General features: G+C 41.6%; 3 protein-coding genes across 7 annotated transcripts; 1 reads left to right on the forward strand and 2 right to left on the reverse strand.

Moving 5' to 3' along the window:
- Positions 1–180: 180 nt before the first annotated feature.
- On the forward strand, positions 181–3,556 carry LOC128880604 (parafibromin). The gene is made up of 4 exons (XM_054130867.1): positions 181–498; positions 1,150–2,417; positions 2,651–2,792; positions 2,999–3,556. The coding sequence occupies exons 1-4, from the start codon at positions 368–370 to the stop codon at positions 3,033–3,035; spliced, it is 1,578 nt and encodes a 525-aa protein (XP_053986842.1). The 5' UTR covers positions 181–367; the 3' UTR covers positions 3,036–3,556.
- Positions 3,557–4,979: 1,423 nt separating this feature from the next.
- Positions 4,980–10,321, reverse strand: LOC128880605 (doublesex- and mab-3-related transcription factor A2-like). The gene is made up of 3 exons (XM_054130868.1): positions 10,106–10,321; positions 6,586–6,825; positions 4,980–6,016 (listed from the first exon to the last, which is right to left on the reverse strand). Exons 1-3 carry the CDS (start codon positions 10,307–10,309, stop codon positions 5,378–5,380), a joined length of 1,083 nt encoding a protein of 360 aa, XP_053986843.1. The 5' UTR covers positions 10,310–10,321; the 3' UTR covers positions 4,980–5,377.
- A 1,910-nt stretch (positions 10,322–12,231) lies between these two features.
- On the reverse strand, positions 12,232–27,664 carry LOC128880918 (GTP-binding protein Di-Ras2). Of its 5 annotated transcripts, XR_008457943.1 has the most exons (6): positions 26,931–27,664; positions 25,285–25,501; positions 22,662–22,880; positions 20,946–21,418; positions 20,642–20,743; positions 12,232–19,811 (listed from the first exon to the last, which is right to left on the reverse strand). XR_008457943.1 is itself a non-coding variant. In XM_054131477.1 (4 exons), exons 2-4 carry the CDS (start codon positions 25,420–25,422, stop codon positions 21,185–21,187), a joined length of 591 nt encoding a protein of 196 aa, XP_053987452.1. In that variant the 5' UTR covers positions 25,423–25,501; positions 26,931–27,664; the 3' UTR covers positions 12,232–21,184. The 5 variants fall into 5 exon arrangements, 1 of the variants encoding a protein (XP_053987452.1); XR_008457940.1 differs by having other exon boundaries at positions 12,232–20,743; XR_008457941.1 differs by having other exon boundaries at positions 20,642–21,418.
- Between the last annotated feature and the right edge of the window lie 39 nt (positions 27,665–27,703).

Raw genomic sequence — 27,703 nt, forward strand, 5'->3', positions numbered from 1 at the left:
GGAACTATTTTCACTACAAACTTGGGCGTTTTACCACCGATGGCGCCACTAGTAATTAAAGTGGTGCCATCTAGCAGCAACAGTGGGAACTATTTCCACTACAAACTTGGGCGTTTTCCCACCGATGACACCACTAGCACTATTATTATTATTATTATTATTATCTTTATTATAGTGCATGGGTATCTCCCATATTGCAACAATTTTCAAGCTTAGCCGTTCATGGAGCAGCTTAGTGAGCGATAGCTTTTCCGGATACACCCACTCATACTTCGAAAATTGACATGTGCGTCTTATCAATCGTGTGTATGACGATTTATGTTTTGATTTGAAGTTCTACGTAAAGGTGGAGTGACAGTGTGGAATCATGGCGGATCCGTTGAGTTTGCTGCGGCAATACAATGTTAACAAAAAGGAGATAATCGAACGAGAAAATCAAATTATTTTCGGGGAATTCTCTTGGCCAAAGAACGTAAAGACCAACTACTTGACATACGGGTAAGTTTGCATTGGCTCGACTACGGTTAAATTTCGACAGCTGTAACCTGGAACTGTTCCACCATTATATTCCACGCAATGTCTATTTCCATGAAATAATAAACAAACTGTGAACAGATTATCAACATTTCAGTGAATTAATTTGTATCTTTTAATGACATTGACTTTTAAGTACCGAAACGAACAAATGTTTTCAACTTGTTTTCTTTTATTTAATAGAGTAGCGTAATAGTAGTACTACTTGTATATTTTGATTATACGAGTAAGTAAAAATAAAACAAATCAACGCGATGGTCCTCTTTAAATAAATTTTTAACAACGCACATTGTCTTTCTACATTTAGAACAATTTTAGAAATATTAACAATCTTTGGAGTAGCAGTTTTGGAATAGATGTACATGTTTTCATTCAAAATTATTTCTGCGAAAGTTTATTATGGTGTTTGGGCATATGTTTAAATTGAACGAAAATATGAGTATTTTAATAAATTTAAGAAATCAAAAAATTGGAGTCCTACATCCAGCTATGCATTGATTAACCGCTTTATCTCGTTCCTACAAGTCTGAAAGCAATTGGAAATATATACTTCATCATAGATGTAATATTTTGAGTGTTAGAAAAGACAAAACTACATAATGTGTTTCTTTTCAGATCTGGCAAGGAAGGAACACCAAAGGAATATTATACTCTCGAGTGCCTCTTATTTTTACTCAAACATGTGCAACTCACGCATCCTGTGTATGTACGCCAGGCAGCTGCCGAGAATATCCCAGTTGTGCGTCGACCTGATAGAAAAGATTTATTGGCCTATCTCAACGGCGAAACTGCTACGTCAGCCGCCATAGACAAATCCGCGCCACTGGAAATTCCCACGCAAGTGAAACGAACTGCCGAGGATGGCCTGGAGAGTGGATCCTCGAAGAAACCACGTTTCGAGGAAACACATGTTCAAAAGGTCAAAGAACAACTTGCAGCTAGGCTGGATGCACCCAAGGAAGCTTCCGTCACAGTGGACAACATCAAATCTCTTTCAGAGGCAATGTCAGTTGAAAAGATTGCTGCTATCAAGGCTAAACGTTTAGCTAAGAAACGTACCACGATTAAAGAAAACGACGATATCGGAATGGGATCCGATTTACGTGTTATATTGATGGATGTCGACGACACTAAGGATATAGTCTCTAGGGAAAGACAATGGAGAACGCGTGCAACTATACTGCAAAGCAGTGGAAAGATATTTGCGAAGAACATATTCGCGATACTCCAGAGTATTAAAGCCCGCGAGGAAGGTAGACAGAAAGGTCCCGCCGCTCCCACGCCGATGGTTACACCGCGTTCTACACCTATGCGCCCGTTACCTCAGCCAGCTGTTTACAATCGTTACGATCAGGAGAGATTTATTAGACAATCGTCGGAGACGGAAGGATTTAAAATTGACACGATGGGTACTTATCACGGTATGACTCTGAAATCTGTAACGGAGGGCACCAATCCAGCAGTCAGAAAACCACAGAGCAATCCTTCGTCCACTCCCAGTTCCGGTTTGCTGCCGACTTCCGCTGCTAAACTTACTCCTCAGCAAGCTGCGCAGAACAAGCGGCCCAGCAGGACACCCATCATCATCATTCCGAGCGCGAATACATCGTTGATTACAATGTACAACGCGAAAGACATACTTCAGGATTTGAAGTATCTCAGCAACGAGGAGAAACGTGCATTGGGTACTAAACGTGAGAACGAAGTCCTCCTGCAACGTCGTAAGGATGGTGGGCTTACAGTTCCATACAGAGTAGTAGACAATCCACAGAAACTCACAAACGCAGACTGGGAAAGGGTTGTCGCTGTGTTCGTAATGGGTCCAGCTTGGCAATTCAAGGGTTGGCCTTTCGATGGCAATCCTGTCGAAATTTTCTCAAAAAGTATGTATATTTGAAGGAGTTAACGATTTTTTTTTTAACGATTTTACTTTACGTCGCATTTTTCAATTTTAATTGAATATAACTTGTAAACTAAACGCGACAGTTAATTCCTGTTTGCGGCATTGATTTTCTAATAAATTATATTAAAAGACGTAATCGTGCCTATATTTTTTGTACCGCTGAATTATGTTAATGACGAGCGTCATCTAACACGGTTCATCGTTACTTTTCAGTTTGCGCGTTTCACTTAAAATACGATGAAATGAGGCTGGATGCAAACGTAGCGCGTTGGGCGGTAACAGTAATCGAACTGAGTCGGACAAAAAGACACTTGGACCGAGCTGCATTAATGGTATTCTGGGAACACCTCGACAAGTAAGTATATGCATAAAAATGTCTTGTTTACATACGTTTATCATACGTTTTTCATTGTGAATATCAAATGGACAGAAAAGAGTGTATCGGATGTTTGATCGGATAAATGATATTCTGCTATTAAAAAAGTTCGGGAAACCTTGCTCTAATCATTTGAGTACATCATATCGAGTGATGTTTTATAGTATTAATTTCAATTCTTACAGACATATGATTAAGAACAAACCACATCTTCGATTCTAAATTGGATTTCCTTTGGAACAACGGCGAATATTGTGGTACGCACGGTTTTCCTCAAAGAGTGACGATGAATGTACATACATTTGATGAAACTATCATCTCTGTACATATATTTCTGTGAGACGCGAAATGATTGCGAACTTGGCAGCGATTGCACCTGACGAAGACTAATTTCCATACGTTCTTTCCATGCGAAGGCGTACACGCAAGAGTGGCGGCGTACATCGAACCTAGTTCACACGTGTAAACGTTGTTAATCTGGATCGTAAGATTAATACCTTTATGTAACGTTTACATAGTGTATTTCTTAATGGTAATGGTTATTCTAGCGCAAAACTGATGTGCCTATTGTTAAGCAAGTAACCATTTATTCTTAAAGACAGACGACGTAAAGAACGCAATGTTTGGTATATTCGTATCGTATACGTACCAAAAAAAAAAAAGAAGTAAAATTTAATTCACGTCCTGTGAAACATTTATGAAAGAACCAAATAAAGATAAACGATACAAATTTATTTACGTTACTCGACTATCTGTGTTCAGTTCTTTCGTACCCTTTATTTTGACATTGCGAGGATTGCATGGATTACATTTCTTGGGACAGTGTTAAATTCCTCGTGATTCAAAACACGAAGGATTGCGGATTCCTCGAGGGGCCAACCGTTGTTTGCTCTTCCCAAAACCGAAGCGAAAGCAAACCGCTTCCAGGCATCGACGATATCGGCACTGTTTGTACAGACAATTGAATCTTTCTAACTAGATTACTGCCGCCCTATTAGTTCAGCGGGTACGATGCTACTGTGAAACTTTATAGCCAGTTCCCAAAGAAAACTTTCCACTTCATAAATAACCGAACAAAACATCCTCTCAAGGGAGGACATTCTTATTCGATGAATAAACTAGCCGATATTTTTATTTGACATTTTCTAAAAGTTCAATGTTTAACACTAAACCTATCGAAGTCTCTTTGACATTGAAATATCTCGGGAACTGTGCATCAGATAAAAAAAAAAGTGGATAACGAAAGTTGTTCGTCTCGAAGAGGAACATCCAATGATACCAAACTTGACCGCCACTTGGAGCTCATTATAACTGACGATTAATCGGTTATAAACTGCATAAACTACATTAATGTAGAAGGAATCTTGAACGTTATCGGCGTTATCGTGTGTGAAATTTCCACGTGGGCTTAACGAGCTCCTCGCGAAGGCGAGCCACGAAGAGAGCTGATATCAGCAAGGGAATATCCGTGATCGGTAGACTTTAATCTTCAAAGTTCAGAACAACGAGTCGAGCTAAGTGAAGCGTGTTCGCGACAGGCATCACTTGCTCCAATACGTGCCCCTCTCCACCGATTGACCTTTGACCCTCAAGCGTGAAATAAAACCTGTTAGAATAGTTCTCGGCGACCGTAAAACTCGTGGAAGTCTACAAACACATATTTTTTCTGGCAAGTTAATTCTTTATTTTTTATTCGGGTCGTCAGAGCTCGAAATTTTCTCTGAAATGAAACGAAGATAAAACTATCTAATTATGTACGATTGCACACGTAACACGGCACTAGATAACGATTCTTGTATTACGGTAACGGGGGAGCAAGAGCGAAGGAATGTCCCTAAGTACCAGCGCTCATGTGGGATAGCACTGTTGTATAATGCGAGGAACAAATATAGCGATCTACTCGAGGCTCGCTCGAGTGGTCTGTTAAGCCTTGTCGAGTATAAGCCGCGAAACGTGTTTTTCCCTACTGAAAAGCTGTTTGTTGGCTACAGGCTGTACTTAATGGATCTGGGTTAGGTTCCTTTTTATTTTTTCGCGTCGACCGTTGTTTTCTCGTACTCTTAACACGTCGACTGCCGAACCTATTATCATAAAACTTTCCTACTTAATTCGTCTCGCAGCTTTAGCTCTTTTCATACTTTATACGTACTTGTAAAGTCTCGTACCTTTATTTCGATAATTTGAAGATACAAACCTTCAATAAATCTTATCTTTTTCTTTTAAATGGTTTATAATTTCGTGTTTTATTAGATATCAAATGTAGCGACTTCCTAAATTGCATAATTTGATTTAAATTGATAAAATTCACACGGACATCTGTACGTTTCATAAGAGTGCGTTAAAATTACAAAATTTGGTAATTTTATATCACTTGGTCATTTTAAATCGAAATAGGCTCATATGATTTGTATTTAAACAAAGAACAATCAAGCAAAGTCTTGTTGAAATCCTTAATTAAATAAATCCACGGAACAGCTCCCTTGACACAAAATTTTCAACAGTATAGATGGGTTACATTCTTCATTTTAGAATAAAACACGGATTTATCGCGCAACCTAACCGATTCAGGGAAACTTGTAGCTACACTGAGCGCAGTTGGGTTGCACGCAGGGAATACCTGGGAGTACAGGAGGTAAATGGAGGAAGCCTGGTCTAGAAGGAAGATGATCGGTGACCTGGGCGTAAACGTGGTCCCGTAGCTGCTGCTGTATCCCTGAATTGAAGTAATTGTTATACTGTACGTTCAGTGCTACGTTGTCCTGATCGTGTTGCGCGGTGGTCTTGATGGGTAGCCCGTCCGCCACGATGCTCTTTGGGAACTGGTCCGGGACGATGTTCAACAGGCAGTAGCCGTCCCCGTAGAGGCTCCTCGATAAGCTGGAGTAGATCGGCGCCAGCATCGTGTTCGCGAGTTGATCTGTTGGTCTGGTCTCGCCGATTGTCTGCGCTGGCGGTCGAAAGGCGGAGGCGTACGCGGTGGAACCTAGCCCAAAACTGTCGCTGGCAAAGTATTCGATCGCCTTCAACAGGTCCTGACCGCATCTCTGCAACACCAGCTGCAGCACCGAGAGCTTCGTATTGGGGAAGAGGCGTGCTAAAGTGTCCACCGAGGTCTGCGACACGCTACTCTCTTTTGCGTCGTCTTGGCTCTTGGCGCTGAACAAGATTTGGCTCTTGTAATTTGCCAGATCTTCGACAACCGACTGTGGACCATAGTTTAACAACAGACACGCTTTAAGACATCGGTTTGTCGAGTTATCGTTATTATCACAAAAGGTACCTCAAGGAGGCACGCGCAGCTATGATAGGCAAAATTTAAGAATTTTGTTTTCGTTATTTAAATTCATACTTTAACACATTCACGTCGGCATGTACCATTGGTGGCTCACACATAAAAAACTAAACGCCCACATATATGCGGCCAAGAGCGTGAGGAGATTAAATTAAAATTTTCAATGTCATCGTTAAATTTGTGTTCTTACTGGACCGAAGAAAATAGTAATTTTTAAGAAATCGATTCGAAACGTGATTTCGCATATGTAAACGTGTAATTAACTTCGCGTCAAAGATCGAAGGATCTAGTTCAAGTAAGTAGAGGACACCTTCATGGAGGGAGAAGGTACGCTACTCCATTTCCTATCGAAAGATTCTTTGGCCACATAGTGTCTTCGTAATAATGTATTATGAATTTTTACCAATCCCTGCTCCAAGTCCTCCAATCACTTTGAACAAAGTAACTTCTAACTTACAATTAGCTCTTTCCGATACGTACCGGAGGCTCGTGGCACTGATCTTTCAACGAGCTCTCCTTCTTCGAGTCTTCCGCCGTCTCCTCGACCTCTTTCCGAAGTAAATCGTCTTCCTTGCTGGCGTCTATCGTAGACTTGGGCTCGGTGACAGCCATTCCAAATATTTTCCCCGGGGGAAGTCGACTGAGCTTCTGACCAGTCGCTACTTTGGCCATTTTTAGGGCGATCGCATCCTCGGCTGCTTGCTGTCTCTTCAAGGCCACCTTGTTGCAATCCCAAATATCATTTGTAGATAAATACAAACTTGGAACAAATTACAAATATTCGTATACATTTTGATTTAAATTGAACAAATTCACGTGAAAATCTCTAGAATCATTTTCATCCATCGAACTCCGGTATCTTTTTCGTCTAAAATTTTCTCTACTTCCATTTCCGTGTTTCCTACCCCTTCACGTTCTCTATTAAATGTAGAATCGTTTCGCTCTCCTTTTCGCATATTCTGCACATCCCCGTAAGGATCTATGTCGAAATGACAACATTTTTATGTCGTTTTTCATAAAACTTGGGTGGTAAATTTAAATCGAGATAGGCCCATATGATTCTTATTTAATCAACGAACAATCGAGTGAAGTTTTGTTAAAACCTTCCATTACATAAATTCACGGAACAACTACATTAAACCTCTCCTATTTTCGCATGATCCACAGGTGAAACAATCGGTGTCATTGGCCGCTCGATCGATTCTATTGTATAATAACAGAGGGGAAAATCCGCGTGAATGAAAAAACGAGCGAAGCCAGATCGGATCACGGCTTCGTTTCCAATTTATAAATGGACCCGCCGCTTAGACGATACTGCATATGTGTTTTCATAACGGCCAATGTCAATATGGATACATATGGGACCATTTGGCACGCGTTATTCCCGGCTGGACCACCCACTATATTGTTTCACATCGGGGATCATCGAGGAAGTCCGACAGAGTCCCACTTTTAGATTTTACGTTTCCCAGACAAAATAAAGTGGAGCGAGCGGGATTAGAAATCTCGACTTCAGAGATCGTCTGGATCCTCTAATTCCTCCAGTCATAGTGGATCAACCCTTAAGGGAGTATTCTAGTGTAGAACTTTCAAAATATCGATTTGTTTTACATTTTGTCAAAGTGTAGACATTTATAAATAACGTTTTGACGTTTTGTTTGTGCGCTATTTTCCGAGAAAACAGTATTTTCAAATTTCCGTAAGCTTGTCCCATAGCTTTTGCAATCAATTTACAAAAAATGTTCGGTTTTTTGTTCTAGGCTGAAATCGGTGTGCTCGATCCTTTCGCTAAAGGATCCTCGCGGCTAAAGCCGCAATTTTAGAAGAAAAACATATGAACAGAAATTAACGAGTATATACTCGTCGTGACACAAAATACTGCCATTTCTCCATGACGGGTATACTCGTCCAACCACTCATGTGGAAATCAACTGCCAGTAATTTTCTACATACAAATTTGAGAACAGGTATTCATATATGTGTGGTTGTCCTGGGACTCAATTCGCAATTTTAGAAGAGAAACATATAAACAAATTTTCTTTTATGCATCGCTATGCGTTTAATAAAATACTCCGCTTGAATTTTTAACTGTTTTTAATCAATTTCTGAAAAAAAATTCGCGAAATTAGCTTATTTTTGGGAGACCCGGAGTGGCCTTACTCCTTAAGGATCGCTCTAATAATGCGCAACTGACTTTCAAGCCTCCCTACATTTTTTCTGCCTCTCTTCTGAATTTACGCTGTCATGCTCGAGGACTGCGTGGACCGAATCGAAAGCCATAGGTGGACAAAGTATCGAGTATCGTAATGCCTGTGCAAACAAAAATGAAACGCTACACCGAGCGTTAATGGATTTAATTCCCCCTTCTGGGCCCCTCGTTGATCGACTTTTTCCAAGCGAGAGGGTGGCGGGAGAGAGGATCGAGTGGCACAAGTGCCACGAATGAAACTGAATCTGTGTTACAACCCTTTGTCGTCGGAAAAACCACCGACGCGATTCACCGAGGAGGGCGACAACGATGCGCTGTTTTTCCTGACTGGAAAATAACAGAGGGCGAATCGGCTGTGGTAAATATGGAAGGTGATCCGATTCGACGACACGCGCGGCAAATTGACCTTTTTTTGTCCGTGGTTCCACACCTGTTTGTCGAGACGCTTCATTAACTCTTTTGCGACGAGAAACTGAAACCAAAGCTGCATGCATACGGACGATTGTGTTGTAATAACAGAAGTGCGTTAATTTGATCCGCCGTGTGACGCACGACTTCTGACGCGACGCAACGGTGCCGTTTTCGATATATGTATGTACGAGTGGGTACGAGAGTAAGTAGGATTTAGTTGCGTACAATATCGTTCGAATGAAACGAAACTATTTGGAATTGAGAATAATATGAGGAAACTGTTTATTTCGTGTGCAAACATTCAGGTAATACACTGCGCAACAAAATTATTCATAAAAAATTTGGTCATTTCTCAAACGCGCCTAACTCCGTCAATTTTCATTGTATCGAGACAATATTTCTTTTTTATTTCGTCGGAAATTATTTCAATCTACAGAGAGAATTAATGACATATGGATAGCTACTAGGTACCTTTTTTCTTTAAAAATTTGATCGTTTAACGGTGGTATCTGGATCGCACTGATTTTTTTCGGAAATAATAGACAAACCATCGCAAACACAGTTTAAACGCACAGTTTAAGCCCTTGCACTATGCCTGAACTCGAAAAAAGTCGCGCCAAACCCGTGCGTTCGAATCGTTGCATTAAATTTAACAACGAGCCTGGCTCGTGATTTTCAAGTTTAGCCTACAATTTTCATCGTGAGCCTGACTCGTGATTTTCAAGTTTAGCCTAAAATTGTCACATAGGCTCTTCGGGTCTACTATATTTAAATATCTGTTGAAAAAGAGCGCAGGAAGAATGAAGAAAAATGGCAAAGAACTTTCGATTGATCCTAATAAAATCGTAAAAGGGTAAAGAGATCCACAGCGAAGCAGTCGTTTGGTAAAAAATGGGGAGATAGAAAATGGAGAATTAGCCTAAAATTTTCATCGCGAGTCTGACTCGAGATTTTCAAGTTTGGCTTAAAATTTTCATAACTAGTCAGACTCGTGAAAATAGTGCAAGGGGTTAACAAGCAATTTGAGAAAAGTGACAAAAGGGCCTTTCATTCGTTTATTAAAAAATTCAGTTATTTCAAAGAAAAACTTTCTATACCTTTTTCGTGAGATCTATGACGAAAAAAAGTATCGATCCAGAATGTCCATCATCAAAGGAGCTACGTAATGTCCTGACCAGCAGACTTAAAAATTCCCGAAAACCTTGAAAATATTACATCTTGGTTTGATACGTGTTCGCCTAGAACACTGCTCTTCCATCTGGAGCTATCTAACGCGCTTTGTCGTGTCTGCGAGGGATACTCGAAGCGCAGCCCTAGATACCGTCTGCGTCTGAGAACCATGCTCAAGAGTGCAAAGGGTTAACATCGAGTGGAGCTTACCTGAGCAGCCATCACCCTCTGTCTCTCCGCTATCAAGGAACATTTCGGACAAAGGCACTCGCGATAACGGCATTCCCTTTTGTGGCCCCTCAGCCAGGAGATCAGGCCGTGATTTCGACAACGCGCGCATTTCGGTCTCCTCTGTTTCACCTGGCCCTCGTCTTCGACGTTCTCCGACTTGTTTCTGCTCTTTCCTCGCAGCATCCTTCGAACGATCCTAAGCTTGGAAAACAATCGAAACCCAAGCTGTTATCCGTATCTATTCCCTGCTAGTTATTCATTTTCGCGAAACCCTGCGATGTCCACCGGTCGCGAAAACGCGAGCCAGACAACGAGACACTTTGAAAGATTGCGAACTAGATGGGATCGTCTAACGAGCCTTTCGACGATCGTTGATCTTCGACTGAGTGGCTTCCTCGTCGAAAGAAATCTCTCGGCGAAGATTCGGACATCTCCATCGACATCGCTCCCGATTGGCTCCGCGAACATCGCGCTACGTGCTTCCAGCATCCCCCCGGTGAACCAGGAAGACAAACATCCACTGGACCACCCTTTCTCGACGATTGGTTCCCCGATGTTTGCTCTCCTCGCCACTCCTACTCGGTTGTTTGGCCTCTGGCTACGCGAGTCTGGCCTCCCTGACACTCTCGATGTACCAAGTAACGAAAAGACACGCTTATTCCTCCAACGGCCCCAGGATTCGTCTGTTTCTCGTCGATCGATCGTTACACCAGTGTTTCTTGTTCGTGTTAACGTGATTCATCCTGCGATGCGAGGACCTGCTGTCACTACCATACAGTGTAAAATAAAATGATTTTGTTTATATTTAGACGTATGCAGTGACTCGAGCAAGTATTTCAAGAACATTCTGAAAATGATATAATGCACTTGCGACGACAAAATTATTGTATCGCGAGTTCTTTGTATCATCTTCCAAATATCTGGGAAGAATTAATAAAATTTCACCATTGTGTCCAACAAGTTACACTTGTAACGCGTGGTGTATTCGACGCACCTACTTTCTAAGGATCTTATTACAAGTTCGCAGCCATCAGCTCGCTGTTACTCGCTATTACTCGTTAGAACAATATTTCCTTGCGAGTAATACCGATTACCAGGTCTCACCACGTGGAGGTTGCTGCGAGTACAGACCCGAAGAGAGATAGAATGAAACAACAGTTTCTTTGATCTCCCTATGTACAATCTTAAAAACTGTTCCATCCGACGCGTAGGAACAAATTACGGGAAGGCCAACGAAAGTTTAGATCATTCTCGCGAAGCAAGGCCATTTTTTAGAGTCGTTCTGATATTGCCAGGAATATCAGTTCAGTTTTAGTTTAGAATTTCGTTCGTTTTCGTCCTCGATAGCCGTTATTGTCCTAAAGCGCCCCGTATACACGATACGATCTGTTGTACAACACGTCGTACGACCAACCGTTTCGACGGACCCTTCGAACGTATGAATAGGATTCCATTGTCTGTTCCCGTACAACAGTACGATCCGTTGTACGACGCGTCGTACGAAACGCTTGCAAATAATTATTAACCATTTCCTCTTGCTTGTTTGACCGTATTTTTATTGGCGCGTAATTTCGGTCATTTCGGTCACTATTGCTTCGTGCTATAAGCAGTGACCAACTGCGTGGATGGACTGAATGGCTGGTTGCCGTCCTCTAGCAGACTCTAGCTAGTCTTTTTCTAGAGAAAAACAAGTATCGGCCAAATATTGTTTCAACGATCCTTCCTTGCGAGTAATAGCGAGCTAATGGCTGCGAACTTGTAATAAGATCTTTAGACCGAGAATAAATGCACAACGTTATATCTGTCACTGCAGAATAACGAAAGAGAAAGTTTTCGTTTAGGCGATGGCCTACCCTCTCGAGTGCCTGAGAGGAACCTTCCTGTAAAACTACGCTGTATACAGCTAGAAATTCTTTCTACGGTGTTTCCTTTTAACGTTCATCGGTCAGTCTTGTGCAGCTCCTCGTAAAGAAAAGGTCACAGTTTGCTCGTGACAATTTAGCGAATAAAGCTAAAGTTAATCTATAAATTCAGTATTTTATTATTCACTTATACCTCATTTCCAATAATAATAAAGGGATTGTTGGGAATGGTGGTTGGTGGTTTCAGTGAACGAGACAGTTGCCAAGAATCAAGATTGTATAATTTCGCGGTTTATCTTTCACGAGTACAGATTCGTAGCCGGTTAAAACGGTTTGAGTGGATAATAATGAACGAGCCGTTCGCAACAATAAAATCGGTCATTCGATTCGTACTCTTTCGCTAAATATTCGAAACGTTCTTCGTGCCATTCTAGACGCACTCTATCTCGCGAGTATACACAGTGGAACGCGCAGCCATGATATGTGATTCCTTCGTTTCTCTTCGCGAACGACTGATCAAAGGCGGGAACTAATCCTCCCCCGAGATTCGCTTGATTCATCGACACAGTCGGATATACATTTTCTCGTCTCCGTTTGATCGAGTTCGCACGCTCGATTTTACATCCTACGTTCTACAGAAACACTGTGTATTATTGTAACGTTTGGACTTGTATCTGAGAATCAATGGATGGTAGATATGATTTACTGATATGATAACTTCGTTGATATAACACGTTCAACTCTGGTACTATATCATTTACTTTCTCTTCGATCACACTTTTGTTAAGAACATTTCAAGTATTACGATTAGATCTACACCGAGAGAGTTATAGGTAATAATATTCTATTATTACATTTCTGCTTCCTTCCTCGAGTGCATCCCCACCTTTGACACGTTCGCATTTAATGTTCCTTAATTCTTAAAAGACTTCTTCTTTACATCGATGATATTTTTGTTTTTTTTTTTTTTGCAGGAAAGCGAAGTGTGGCAAGCATGCTCGTGGTCGTTTACGATTTACGATTTCGTTCTGTCGTATGAACCAACAAAGACACGGATATTAAGAGAACTGTGTGTGGTGTTTTAAAATCGATCACTTAACAACAAGCTTAAGCCTAAGTAAACTCCATAAATAACGGACAACGGAATTTGGCACGGACGACCTTTCTTTTGTCCGACCGGAAGCCGTTGTTCGAAGACGAATGAGAATCGAACCTCTTCTCCAAAGATTTGATAAAAAAAACTCGATATGGTTTCAGTGATATGGGACTTTCCGTTCAAGCAAATCACGCTACTTGGAAGATCTGTGGAGAAATGTGTGGCGGAAGAAATTTTTTCCACTAAACCGTAAAATCGCTGAGAAGATTTTTCAACTCGAGCCACCGCTGTCGCTAACTAATTTTTGTTAGACCAGAACCCGAGTAAACTGTTACACAGGAATTCGTATACACTAAATTTCTCGTCTAAAATCGCAAGAGGAGATCGTGCAGACCAATTTCTGGACGATAGTCTGGCATGGTAAAGCGTCTATACATCCCATCTAGCGTTTCTTCCGTTCGCAGTGCTATTCTCCCCCAAAATTTTTTGCGCAGTCGTCTTAAACAACGTTCCCCGTCCTCGAACAACGGGGCCACCGATCCGTCATCGAAATATCAGAGTACACCGGACGTTTCTGGACACACAATAAAAAATAAAGCGTAATATCGTTCGAGATCCATCGAGGTCTGTATCTTCGTGGTCGTGCGTGCCTTGGCTATCGATACAACGCGATAAAAATTTGTGCTCTCAAAGTACACTTGTTCGGCTCGGCGAGTAATCGACGATCTCGAGCGCGCGACCGATCCATAACGCATGCGCAGACACAAACGGCCCGCGTTCGTCGGCGTCGAAGGTAGGGATGTTCGACTCTCGATCGATTTTTCGATAAAATCGGAAAACCCGTACAACACGGACATCCATTTGGCATTCGTTTCTCCTTGAGGGGATATTCTAGTCCGGAACTTTCGAATGATCTATTTTTTAGCAGTTTCTTAAAGTGTAGATTCTTGAAAATATATCTGCCAAAGGATTTTGTTCGATTCGGAAAATAAACGAAGTTACGGACGCCTAAAGAGACAGTAGTCCGCAACGACTTTATAAACATTTATAAAAATTCCTTATAGATTAAAAAAAATCCTCAAAAAGAACTAAAAAATTGACGCTCTAGACTAGAATACCTTCTTACAACGCAGATAATTACCTAGAAAATAGGCAAAAATTGTCTTGATACAATGACAATCGATGGAATTATGGGCATTAGAAATGTGACAAAATTGTGACGAATAATCTTGTTCCGTAGTGTATCTTTGAAATTAGAGGGATGAGAGACGAATCAATTTATTAATGTAACTAGTCTTAATTCTATTTTAATTTAATAATAGCCATTAAAAATTGTAGCAAACCGCATCGTTAATAATCGAGCAATTTTAAAACGAAGGTTAACATTAATCAAATTGACTTGCTTGGTAGTTTTAAGGTCGAACACTTAAGTACGCAAATCTAGTCTAAAGATGAGAAAATATAGTTTTCGAGTGGAAAAATGATTTTCGAGAGATTGATTTTGTAGGTGTCAATTTTTTTAGCGAATCGATTTCAGTAATTTCGATTCGAAATCGATTTTTTTTGTACGAGAATCGACCATCCCTTGTCGAAGAAAATCAAATATTGAACTTGATCCCTCGAGGATCGCGGCCCTTTGTGAAATATAGGACGAATCTTTAGTTTTATTAGGCTGAATCGAAAGTTCTTTCCGATTTTACCAAATCCATTGAATTAATTTCTTTAAATTTTTTAAAAAAGATGAGACTTTAATAATTGTCGTTTCCTTTTTATATCATACATGATGTTATCTAAAAATAAATTGTATTCATTTTATTTCATTTTGTCTCAAGTATTAGATTGGGATAAGAATAATTCCGTTTTGTATCTATATATATAAATTAATAAATTGCATTAATGTAGAGTAGAATCTACGTTTCTAAATGATGTACATATATGTATGTACATATTTAATTATATTGTATTTCGATTAAGTTAGAAATAAATTATACGATACAAACTTTCCAATTAATTCAATTCCTAGTTACTGTATTTAAATATTTGTTAGAAGAGAGCGCAGGAAGAACGAAGAAAAATGGCAAAGAACTTTCGATCGGTCCTAATAAAATCGTAAAAGGGTAGAAAGGTCCACGGCGAAGCAGTCGTTTGGTAAAAAATGGGGAGATAGAAAATGGAGAATTTCTCGAGCGAGATAAAAAGTCATCAAAAATACGTAAAGTGGGGGAGGCGAGCCGCCGCAAGCCGCGAAGGATCGAATCTAAACGAACGATCGCAGAATCCTGCATTGACGCGAAAGGAACGGAAGTCGACCTACCGTCGCGCGGAAGAAGCTCACGATTCGTGTGTTAATCACATCGATTGGCCCCGAAAAAATCAGAGGATACAAGTTCTTGTTAAACTTCTAACTTATGTGTGCGCGCTTGTGTGTGTTCGTGTACTTGTACGTGCGTGTTTGTGTGTAGGTGGTTTTCGCGCGATCGTTTCTTTTGTCTCGCAGTCAGCCGGTGCTTCTGTTTCAGGTCTCTCAGCCTGCCGAGGGTCGATTCCATAAGGTCAGATTCGCCTTTGACTAGACACTATTAGACCTTGCGTCTAAATATAACAGCGAATACGTGTGCGTATGTACATACGTTCATGCACAGATACGCGAGTGCACGTGTCCATGCATCAGGTTGTCGAGAAATTGACGCCTAAACTATAATTGGGGGATGTTTCCGTCGCAAACGAGCGTGAATCGATTTAACGCGCTTGTGCCTCGTAATATCGCGATACAATCAAATAAATGGGAAGGCTTCCGTGGTTTCGTGTCCTTTGACGTAAGACGTAAGACGTTGCAGCTGGTTATTCAGAGGTCGAAAGACGAGTTCACGTTCGCGTGTAGGTTCTCGAAAGTACCTGTGCTCGTCTCATGGTTCGTTTACTGCCAATCATCGAGGTCATTGTACGATTCGCTGAGCATCGGTAGAAGTTGTTACGATTGTTCGGTTGATGAATCAAAAAATTGGGGCGAACGCGACTTGACACAATTCTGCTAATTTAATCACGCTGTTATCCAATCACGATATTTAATCACGTTGTAATATTCAATTTTGTTACAGTTGAATTACACAATTCAAACATTTTTTAATTATTCATGTATAATTCATATATAATTGAATTACGATGTAATCAAAGTGCGACATAGCTGAAATACAGGCACAATTGTGCTAATTGAATTAGCCCGTGATTCAATCGCATTATTTAATTTCATTATATTTCAATTACGTAGCCAGCGTGTTATTTGACTCGTGAAGAAGCTAGCTGCAACGCCAACACCCGAAAGTCTCTGTGACTGTCAACCACGAAGAACCAGGCCACGAAAGCCCCTAATATCTTATTAGTCGAGATAAGGCAGCGCACTTGCGTGATTCTTCGTGAAACGAACATCGGTGTGACTAATGCTACGAGCCTCGTAAAAAAATATATGCCACGTTCGGAAATGTTAATTAAAGTCGTCGAATCGGGATAAATAAGATCTCAATTTCTGGACAACCTTGTCGCGACCCCAGACAATCCAAACGATGCGTATACCTCGATCAACTAACGCCCACATCACGGCCTAACTTGAATATAGAAAATCTTATTTACAATTTATATGCCCTAGGAGTTGCGTCGATTGACTGTACGAATAGTAAACGAGCGTACATGATTACTAAACAAATCTCTATAAAAAGATTCGCACGAGCCGCGAGACGTCACGCGCACGTCTTGTCAGCTTCACCGAGTGTTTCAGTTTTCGTTCAGCGTCTCCCGGACTACAAGGCGTCCCCAAACTATTTATTTTGCTCGTTCTTCTTTGAAAACAAAAGATCGATCTAATAATTGCATTGTTGCATTGCTATGAAGATGTTCGAAACAGATTTTTTTCAAGAAGGTTTATCAACTCTTCACAGCATTTGCTTATGCTTGTATCGAGCCTTGATCGCGCGAAGGAAAAAGTATCGTCGTAGATTAAGCTACATTTTATCAACACTTTGCCAATCGCTTTCCTGAACTTCGTACGATAACTTAATTTAAAATATGGAGATTAATAACGTGGCTTTTTTTAAATGGTATTCATCGCGTCTGTGGAACCATTCGAAGACGAACTTTCTTTAAAGATTCGCACCTGCAATCGGTGATATTTCATTGATTATATTCACATAAAACTGTTGAATAAAACAATTACTTTCTCCAAGAATACAATGTACCAAATAAAAATAACGCGACTCTTGAAAATTAACTCTTATCTACTACCTGTGAATATTATCTTTGATTTTGATCGATCGGCAATATGTTACTTCAATGTTCAACGTATACTAAATAACTATTCCCTGATAGTGGAAAGCGTGATCAACTCTTTTAGCAGTAAAAGTATGATTCCGTAAAAGCAAGGTAGAACGAACGCCATGAAGTTTGGGGGACGCAGAATCGGTCTGAAAGCAGCCCTCGTTTCGCCCAAGGCTGCAAGCACGTATCCGTTTACTAACGATCAGCTCGTATACTCAACAATTACGCGGGATATCTCCCTTCGTTTGCCTACAAAACGCACGATCCGTAAAACAACCGCTAGCGTTCGAAGATTCGTAATAATATTATAATCGTAATAATCGTAGCGATAACGTTGATCTCTATCGAATCATAATATCCGCGGGATAACTCTCGTTTGTTTTGTTTGTTTGGTAATTTGCGTTGGACAGAATAGCAGGATTCGTCCCTTAAACCTATCGTCGTACGAAGTTGCACGTTGACACGAGCGGACAGACTATCGATACAAACTGACTACGAAGTGGCTGGAACCATGATTCGTTGATATCCGCCGAGAAGATCTAATCATTCCTTGGTAAACGACGACTGTTCGGCCAAATTCTGATCTATGGTTCTGTCCACTCGCAAGAAAAGCGTTCGCTTCCGGCGATACGGTGACGCTGTCGGAAAAGAAAACTATCGTATCGACGAGATACTGACAGAAAGTTGAGAAAAACTTTTTAAACCGGTGGGCAATGGTCTCCTCCGACGAATCTCCTATTCGCGATTTAACCGCCCGCCTGTGCGGCTGCTCCAGTTTTCATAGTTTTCGTAACAACGCGGACTGTTCAGATTTTAACGAATTATATCTCGCTAACAGGGCGGTCGATAATTGTAATTTTTGTTTAACTGGTTTACAATTTCGGTCTTTATAATGTATTAACTTTTCAGCAGCATCCTAAATTGCATTTTGATTTAAATTGAAAATATTCACGTGAGAATGTGTTTGTTCCGGAAGCTGTGCCAAAATTACAAAACTTTCCGATAAAATACCAGTTATAGCCACAGGTTTATAAATAAAATATTTACTACATTTTTTGATTTTAGATAAGGAGAACAGCCGGTATCGTAGCAGTCATTTTTTTACAGCCCTGCACGCGCAAAAAAAAAAACTATATTTCTGCTCTAGAAAATTTGTATCGTTTGTTTAAACACAAGTGAGAATGTAATAAACATTTCAAGTACGTATAATTAAGTGATCCAGAGAAAAAAATCCTGGAAAAAAGCAGAAATAACTGGTCGTCGCATAGTACAATCCCCTTAAAAAAGAATTCCATTTCCAGCAGATTGGTTTGGCCGGGAGTACTCTGCGCTCGAAGGGTTAAACGTGTACGCGTACCGAATCGATGTCGCCCGATAAAAACGTGGAAAAATCCCTGTGACCGGGAAACGTTTGAAAATCGTCCGAAAGTTTCGCGAAACGGTTCGAAACCGCGGCAATAAACGCGTCGCCATCGCGGTGAAACGAAAATCGTCGAGAGGAAAACAAGCCCATCGCGACGAGTCCCTTTAATTAGCGTCTCCTCGTAAAGACTAACACGCCTGCGGTCTACGTGTGCACGACATACAGGAGGAAAACACTAAAATCTGGGTCAACGCGAGAAACGCGTGTGCCTAATGTACCTGTGTGCGTAAGCCTGTCTCGTGTACGTGAGTGTGTGTGTGTGTGTGCTCGAAGTGTATGTACGTGTACGTGTGTGTATCTCTGTACTTTCCGTTGAGTCTAGTAATAAATCCTAATTAGCATCGTTACAAAAACCTTACAACTATTCAACAAAAACCAACCTCGTAACAACTTTTATCTAGTTTTGTCGTTTCTCGTTCGCGTATTCGCTCAATTTCTTCTCCCGTCTTCCTATCCCCTGGCCCCCCGTCGTTTCCATCTTCCTTTTGGGGGAACGCCCAGCGACACCGGTTCCAAGTGATCGCGCAGTAGTCTCGGAAAGCGCGACGCGACGGTTTTCGTGAAAGAGCGCGGGATAACGAGTTACGGTGTCCCCCCTTATAGATACGTGGTCGACTTCGCGCGCTTTTGTACTGGTTGCTCTTTCCGAAAAATTGTTCAGCTGGTTCGTTGGTCGCGATAGGGACCACGCGACCACTGTTCGTGGCACGATCGCGTCCCTTCCGTATAGTAAGCTCGAGACGAATCAGCGTGGTTGAAGACGCGCATTGCAGACAGAAAGAAAGTCGAGCCCTGGCAGGAGATCTCGCGTTAGGTCAGACGTTTACCTTTCCTAATTCCCTGGGGCGTTGGAAAAGTCGTGTTGTTGACGTTTCCAGGCCTTCCCACCCTAACCGTGGGTGTTTCGATGGATAGTTCCTGAGGAATCCCACGCGATGCTCGAGATTTTCCTCGAAAGGTCGGGGTTCGAAGATTGTCCCCGCAAAAATGTCTTCCCTAAGCGAATATTGCATTATTATACAAGACCGATGGTCTTTATGCACCAGAGTCTGACCCTATGTCCTTACTGACGGTCGCGCAGCGACAAAAATCGCTTGTAGCCGCGGCAAGACTGGGGGCAGGCCGCCCTGTTGCCAACCAGTAGAGAACGATTGCCTCTAAAATATTTTATTTACTTATTTATTACAGTTTCTCACAAATAAAGATACTTTATTTAAAATTTAGTCGAATATAAATAAGTGTCGTTACGTGTAAAAATATAATCATATTTACATGCGTGCCATTGCAAAGAAATAGTCCTATGAAATCTTGAAGTAATTGACTATCTAGTTTACATATTTTCGTATTTTGATTAATCATATATCTCCTAAACTAGATGGTCAATTAACTCAAAATATCAACGAGGAACAACTACCTTAACGGATGGCGCTGATATTAAAAAACCCGTAAAAAAATTCTTCTAAAAAATTTGTCCCCCAAAAATCCCCCTACACAGTTGTGTTACACAGTGTCGCCATTGCACTATGCTGGAAAGCACCTCCATGTACTGCCAGGTCATTTCGATTTCACATATTTTTCTACTTGTAGTTTTTTTATGGGGATCTTCTATTTTTCAATGACAACTCCTTGAGTCCTCCACTTTTTCATGTACTTGGCGTGATGTTTTTACTTTTTTGAAGTTTGTTTATCGGTAGAACCTACGCGGCAACGCGAGCCTGCCTCCGCTCTTGCCGCGGCTCAGCTGCGAGCGATTTTGTCGTCGCACGACTGTCAGTTAGGACGAGGCGCGGATATTTCCTTCTCCCTGCAATACACGATCGACCTACCAGCGAGGTTGTCCTCGACTAACGAGCCAACTCGTGCAGGATGAAAAACGCGTGGTTGTTGTTGGTCTCGTGGAACCTAGGAAGCGGACCGAGTACATCGCTCTGTATCAAAATTAAAAAATCTATCAATAGTATAGAGTACATTCGGTTAGAAAGAGGTGTACAACGCGCGTCAAATGCTCGATACGCGACACGCCGACGAACGTCCGAAGCGAACGTCGATCGGGATGAATACGAACACCAGGATTCACGTGTTTTAAAGAGCATTGGACGCACCTTGTGCGACGCGTGGTCTCGCAGATACCTATCGTCCCTTTCGCTCGCGCAAGGTTAGCCTACTGAACCCAGTGATCGCGTCGAGACTACGGTGGACGATGCCACGTAGGCGCCGGGTCGAAAAACGAGCGACAAACGTTTTCCTGCGTCGAGTACGGAGTGAACCTCGTCCTTTGTCTTCGGTTGCGCCCACCTATGGACCCTTTGTCCCCTAGGCCCCTCCGCAACATCCTCGAACGATGGCTACCTCGCTCTGGCCGCGGTCGGTTACATCACGACGCATTTCTCTTTCAGGCTGATCGCGTTGTTGCTCTGCACTGGCTGCAACGAGACGGAACGATTCTTCTCGAGCAACAACAAGTCCCGAAACAGGGCGTTCACGTTGTGATTCGTTTTCGCGGAGGTCTCCAGGAAACCGCAGCCCCAGTTCGCCGCTTCCGCTGCGCCCTCGCTTAGCGACACCTCGCGCACCGACGGACTCTCGTCGCACTTGTTCCCAACCTGGTGGACAAACCAACGGGACACACTTGGTTAACAAAATATTCGCACTAGAATTCTCACGATAGATAGATTATTTCCCTGAATTATAAACTGCATTGGCAAAAAGGCAACACGAATGGTAAGTTTAAAGAAGCACAGAATTAATTACTACACATAGTAAAAACTCTCAACTATCAAGTTTTATCTAAACTGAGATACTTTTTATATCCTAATCCGTCATATCTATTTCTGAATTTTCAATTCATATACGTAATCGACAATTTCAAAGTCCCTACGTTACCGAATTTCATCTAAATCGTATCGCTTTGCTTTAACTCTAATCTGCCATATTGGATCCACCATCGTTACGTCTAAAGATTCACTTTGGATCGACAACCCTTAACAATAACGTGTCGAATTTGTACATTTTTAGTTCAAATCTAGAATTAGCGCCTCCAAAAGCCCTAGACATCATCTAGTCCGAAATTTACAACCCCAACTGCTCTCGTGGTTTACAAAGATACGAATAAACCGTGCGATTAATCGGTTAGGCCTCTTCTAAGAATGTTAAAAAAGGAACAACAATACCGCGTTTAAAAGTTTTGATAACCTTGAAATGTCGAGGTAAAAACGCCCTTGAAAATGATTATCCGCATCTTTGAACCGTGCAACTTTGTGCTTTGAAATTTTTTTCTTCAAAAGCGACGGAAATAGTTTCATGCTCCCTTTTTGCGTCCCTCATTCTCTACGTACATATGCATGTTATGTATTTACATGTGGCGAATTTGTTAGGGCTTTGACACTCCACGGAAGTCTTTTCGTGCGAACACAAAAACGAATGACAATACAATTGGCTCGAGTTAATGTTATTTGTGTTGTGAGAACAATTTAAAAAAGATGTAACTCCACATAGTTTGGTTATTCAAAGAATAATATTTTTATTGGACATAAACCTATACCATTTCAAAGATTGGGAAGTATACTTTCATTACGTGTAGTTACATTTTGTTTAGTGTAATTGAAATATCAATAAAGGTTAAACAAATAAAAGAGGTCGAACAAATATCGCCGTGGTATAGGAATAGTATCGTGGGCCACCGTACGTGCCAATATCCCTCAAGGGGTTAAGGCGAGGAAACAAAAAGGTAATTCTGGTGGATGTTCGCATTTTCCGTGCCGGACGAAAACAATAATCCGTGGAGAGACAACAAGCCCCCGAGCAACGAATGAAAGGTGTAACTGCGAAAGAAATGTCGAGTCTTACCAGCATTATAGGTATCTGCGATATATCCTGTCCTTTGAGCTCCCTAATAATGGCCCAGATCGGTCGTAGTTCCTCGAGGCTTTGCCGTGAGCACACCGAATACACCAGGATGAAGGCGTGACCTTTGCTTATGGAAAGCCGCTGCATCGCGGGAAACTGATGAGACCCCGTTGTGTCCGTAATTTGAAGCGTGCATATGTTTTTATTGCAGCTTATCACCTGAAATACCGCACCAGGTCGTCCTATTTATTTCAGCGTTCGGTGTCCCCCGTTTCCGCCGACACGATTCTCGTCACGCACACAGCACGGATCTCAACAGTTTCGCCAACGAAGCTTTTTCTTTTACAGGTGGGTCCGAGTAATTCGTCGCGGAACCCGTAAACAACCGATTCCTTCTTGACCTTGCGCTATACGTGGACAAGTTGATACGGGCAGACGCGAGTATGTATGAAATTTTCAATTTCGCGTTCCATAAATAAAAACCTCGAACTTTGAGAAAGATTTAAAGAATAAATGAAGATTAAATCGTGGATTAAGCATGTAGTATATCTTAAATAAAACGAAATTTCGTAAAATAAAAGAGAAAAAAGAAACATTACTTATGGGTACTCCTAATGTTACTTTTCTTGGTGAAAAATTATATAGAACAGAAGACACGTCCGCGAGTGGGTTCTCCGAAGCGACTCGTTTCCTTTTCACAAGCCGTCGCGTGTGAAACAAAGGAACAAAGAAACAAAGAGATCAACGACGTCGCACATCCCTGCTTCTTGTACACGTTTCTTTCATAAAACAAAAGACGATTAATTTTCGAGAGAGGAAATAAACCAAACCAAAATTCATTGGAATATTCTGTTAACAATGTTGCGATTTGTGACTTCAACGCGCAGATTGCGAAGACGAAAATCATCTTATCGAAACCATTTTCCACAACATATTAAAGCAGGTTGAATCACGATCTCGATCTTTTTTCAATTTTACCAATGACCACGTCAATTTGACTTTTGTTGTTGTTCGAGACTTGCAAGTAAATTGGTATCGAACTCGATTATTTTAAAAGCAATAATTTAACCGTTAATTATTCAACGAAAATGTTTAAAAGGTCCCTTAGTTGTTAGCCTATAACGGTATCGTAAACCCTTGGAGTATATCGAGAATCAATATCGGTATCTTGATGATTAAAAATCTACAGACTGGTAATTGCATTGGTCGCAAGTTGAAGCAATCGATGTGAAAGGTATACATAGTTACGGTGATAATTTGCAGGTTAAACGTATTTAAATAAATTGAATTGAATCTTTAAACCGGCCCCCATCGACTCGAGTCGAGTCGGGGAACGAATTTGAAATGCAAATAAAAAGGCGAAAGCCGGTGGAGAGATGATCGACTATTTGCTCGCGGTTTAGTTCTACGTGAATCTAGCGATTACAGAACGAGATAATGGCGGGGAGATGCACGATTAGAGCGATGATCTTGCATCATGTATGAATCATCGGCAAAATGTCAGCAGTTTACGTCACGGTAGTCCCTGCAACTTATCTGATCTGGAAAATCTATTACCGCTGCCTGATACATGACGCACCTATACTACTTGCACCGCCTGTCCGATCTAATTCTACGCTACTTGTTTCATTATCGACTCGCACGATTGCTTCGTTAGCAACGTGTTCGAAACGCACGATCGGTGAACCGATTAAAATGTTCGGAAACCGTTTGTTCTCCGTCAAGAAATTAATTGAATACTTACAATGTATTATTTCTACCGCGTTGGTTTTAGAGAAAATTCAAATAATAAATTGGGAGATGTCAAGAATAATTATTTTCTTTTAGAATTCGATTATGAGTGCAACAAATATAGTCAGATTGGTCAAAAATAACCGAAACCAGGGGTTCTTCATGAAAAAAATTTATAAAAATTTAGGAATCTATTTCTTTCGTTAGAGCGTTGATTTTGGGGAAAATTGAAATAATAAATTAAGAGATGTCAACGACTTAGAAATAGGCAAAATATTACTCGAATAATGAATAACGTATAGAAATTTATTCCTGACTTTTATTCAATATTGAATGATGAATTTTTAGTTGCGAATGTTAATTGAATTTTGGGTTGAGTTTAAGAAAATGGAGTACTCTACGATTGAGCTGATTATTTTCTTGGCGATTACGATGGTGGTCATCTTAACTTTAACTCCACCGGGCCCCCCCCCCCCCCCAGTTGTCAAAAGCTGAAATGGTTCAAAAAGTGTTTTTTTTTTGCATCGATCTCGGCGAATACATCATTTCGAACTTTTTTTGTGTAGACAGTATATACATTAACAGTATTCAATATTGGCACCACCGCCAAAAACTACCCCACACCTACTCAGACAGTAGATTTCGGTTCTGGTGCTATAATGTTCCTCCGCTTAAAAAAAAGTTGGAAATGACGTACTCGCCGAGATCGGTGCAAAAACCACTCTTTGAACCATTTCAGTTTTTGACACCTCAGGAGTTAAGGGTCAAGATGACCACCATTGTAATCGCCAGGTCAACGATACAAAAATCAGTAAAATTTTCTCAAACCCAACCGAATTTTGAAACGTTTCATTGTCGGTCTATAATCCACGTGTTTTTTTGTCGGGCTTACCTGTCTGTAAGTGTCCTCGATAGTGGGTATATAGGACTCACGAAATGTTCCTTTCACGAAACGCAGGACAAGAGAACTCTTACCAACGCCACCCGCCCCAAACACCACCACGCGATAGTCGTTGCTTTGCTCCGGCATCCTGACATCTGCCGTCCCGACGATCTTAACCCCCGTCAGTCGGGGTCCCTTCTGCGAGATCGTCTAAACCTCGACCTATCTGCGGCACAACACAGAAACCAACGTGAAACGGCCACGACAAGCGTAAAAGTTGCGGTCGACCCTCCACAATCCTGCAACCGGGTTATTTTCTTCGCCCTTTGCCGACTCGAGTGTTCACGTACACCAACATGCTTCCCTGACTCCTACCAATAATTAATTGCAAATCCTACCACGGAGTAGCTATGTAAATTGCCTAAGGCTTCTCAAATTTATTCTAAATGGCGATCAACTCAAAAAGCACTGGACCGCAATTGTAACAATTCTTTCCTTGGGTTTCATCATTCAGATCATTGCTCTATCGATACCCATATCACAGGAGTTACAGAAGTTTAAATTAAATTGTATTATTGTATGTATCGCGAAAACTGCGTGCAAAGCAGAATATTAATAAACTATCTGTAATTGAAGACTATTCAAACGATGAACAGTGTCACACGTATGGCAGACTCTATTAGACTCTGACATCTGCTTCTCCTTCGTATTTATTATACAGAGAATAATGTTTTTTTGATCTCATTGAATCCTCTAAACGAATATAAGAACTTATAAGAGACGAATGACCTCTATTGGTCCCTGAAAGATCCTGCTAATATGTTTTCAAGCATGCTATACAGACAATGGAATAAATTTGATAAATTGACAAAGTCTCTACTCCAAAAATTTGTTTTGATTACCCACTCTAAATTTGCATAAAAACGATGTTCCGTGTAAGTCGGTTCCACCGCTACTCAACCGATTTGTATAATCCGTGATTCCCGATTTTAAACAATTTTGAAAACAATTCAAAACTTCGCACCTCCAACGCGTCGGCATCAGCTTAACTTCGAAACTCGGTGTAGGAATCGCCGGAGCTGCTCCACGTGTTTACTTTTAATTTTCGTAATTCCATCGACTCGTGATTTGCGTCTACGAAACAGATAAAAAGAAATCGAAAACCTGTTGTCCAAGTCTGGCATGGATAAACAAGGTTCGAACTTTGGAAAGAAGAAAACGACGCCTCCCGATACCTGACACTTCGCATCTCCTCTCGCGATTTATAATCACGCGTCTATACTTGCATGTATTCAACAAGTGATACTTGAATACTCCTTGTCATACACCGAACAACGTCCATCGCGGTATTAAAAAGAAAGAGGTACAAGAGGGGAAGTTCCAAAACAAATGATAGTACTGTCCACAAACTTGAGCGACTGGTACGTTCGGTCGCGAGTCGATAGCTGATCGCAGCTGATTAATCGGTACTGAAGGTGCACGAAGAGCTGCGGTAGCCGGCAGAGGAGAGTCTAACGAAGCATGAGAGATTCGAAACCACGACCACAGTTAAACGTCAACGCGATGCAAGACTCGTGATCGGGGCAATAATATCGCGATTGACCCGCGTTGATGTGTCGCGGAGGGTCTGCAAGCGATAAAGCGTCTCTTTAAACCTGGTCGAGCTAAGGACGCTCTGGTGGGTACTCCTCTTGGCGAAGGAATCCAATTGAACCGGGTGAAAGGTGTGCTGTTCCTGGAGATGTTACCGGTGCGTATCGCCACGGGGTTTTTGCAACGAGTAAACACCAGATGCACTCTGCGTGGTTATCGGATTCGGTAAAAGTCTTCTCGAACAGTTGACACCCTTAACGCGAGAAGACACCGCGAGGAAAGAGGAGCTTCCTCGAGCCGGGCGGTCAGGAACAACACCTGACCTGGTACAGGATTCTTCGATAGTACACTTCCCAGAGACGTAGCTCGAGACACTGGCGTGCCAAACGAGGTTGACCAGGACGGTTAATTAGCGGATCGATCGACGGACGCTGCGCTCGATTTTCACCGACCACAGGATCACCATACTCGCTCCTCTCCGTGCACTCGGTTGCGTGAACTTTGACGATGATTTCGAAGAGGAACGAGGCGCACGCCCTCCGCACCGGGGCTCGCCCCACTCCAGTGGAACGTGTGCACGTTTGTGTGTGTGTATGCGCGTTAGGTACGTGCGCACTACGCCAAAAGTGCCGGGGAAAATCAATATCGTCTTCGTGTGACGGTGCACACGCACGTGCACTAAACGCGGCGCATCTCTATCGCTTTGAATCCTGTTCTTCGGTATGCCTTCTCCAGAACCTCCTCGTCAGCTGATTATGCGAGCTTCGTTCGATTATTCGAGTTCTTCTACGTTTACGTTCTATTGGAACACTGATTCAACTACCGTGTCCCTACG

This window comes from Hylaeus volcanicus, chromosome 8 (genome assembly GCF_026283585.1).
Source record: "Hylaeus volcanicus isolate JK05 chromosome 8, UHH_iyHylVolc1.0_haploid, whole genome shotgun sequence".
Classification (NCBI taxonomy): Eukaryota; Metazoa; Arthropoda; class Insecta; order Hymenoptera; family Colletidae; genus Hylaeus; species Hylaeus volcanicus.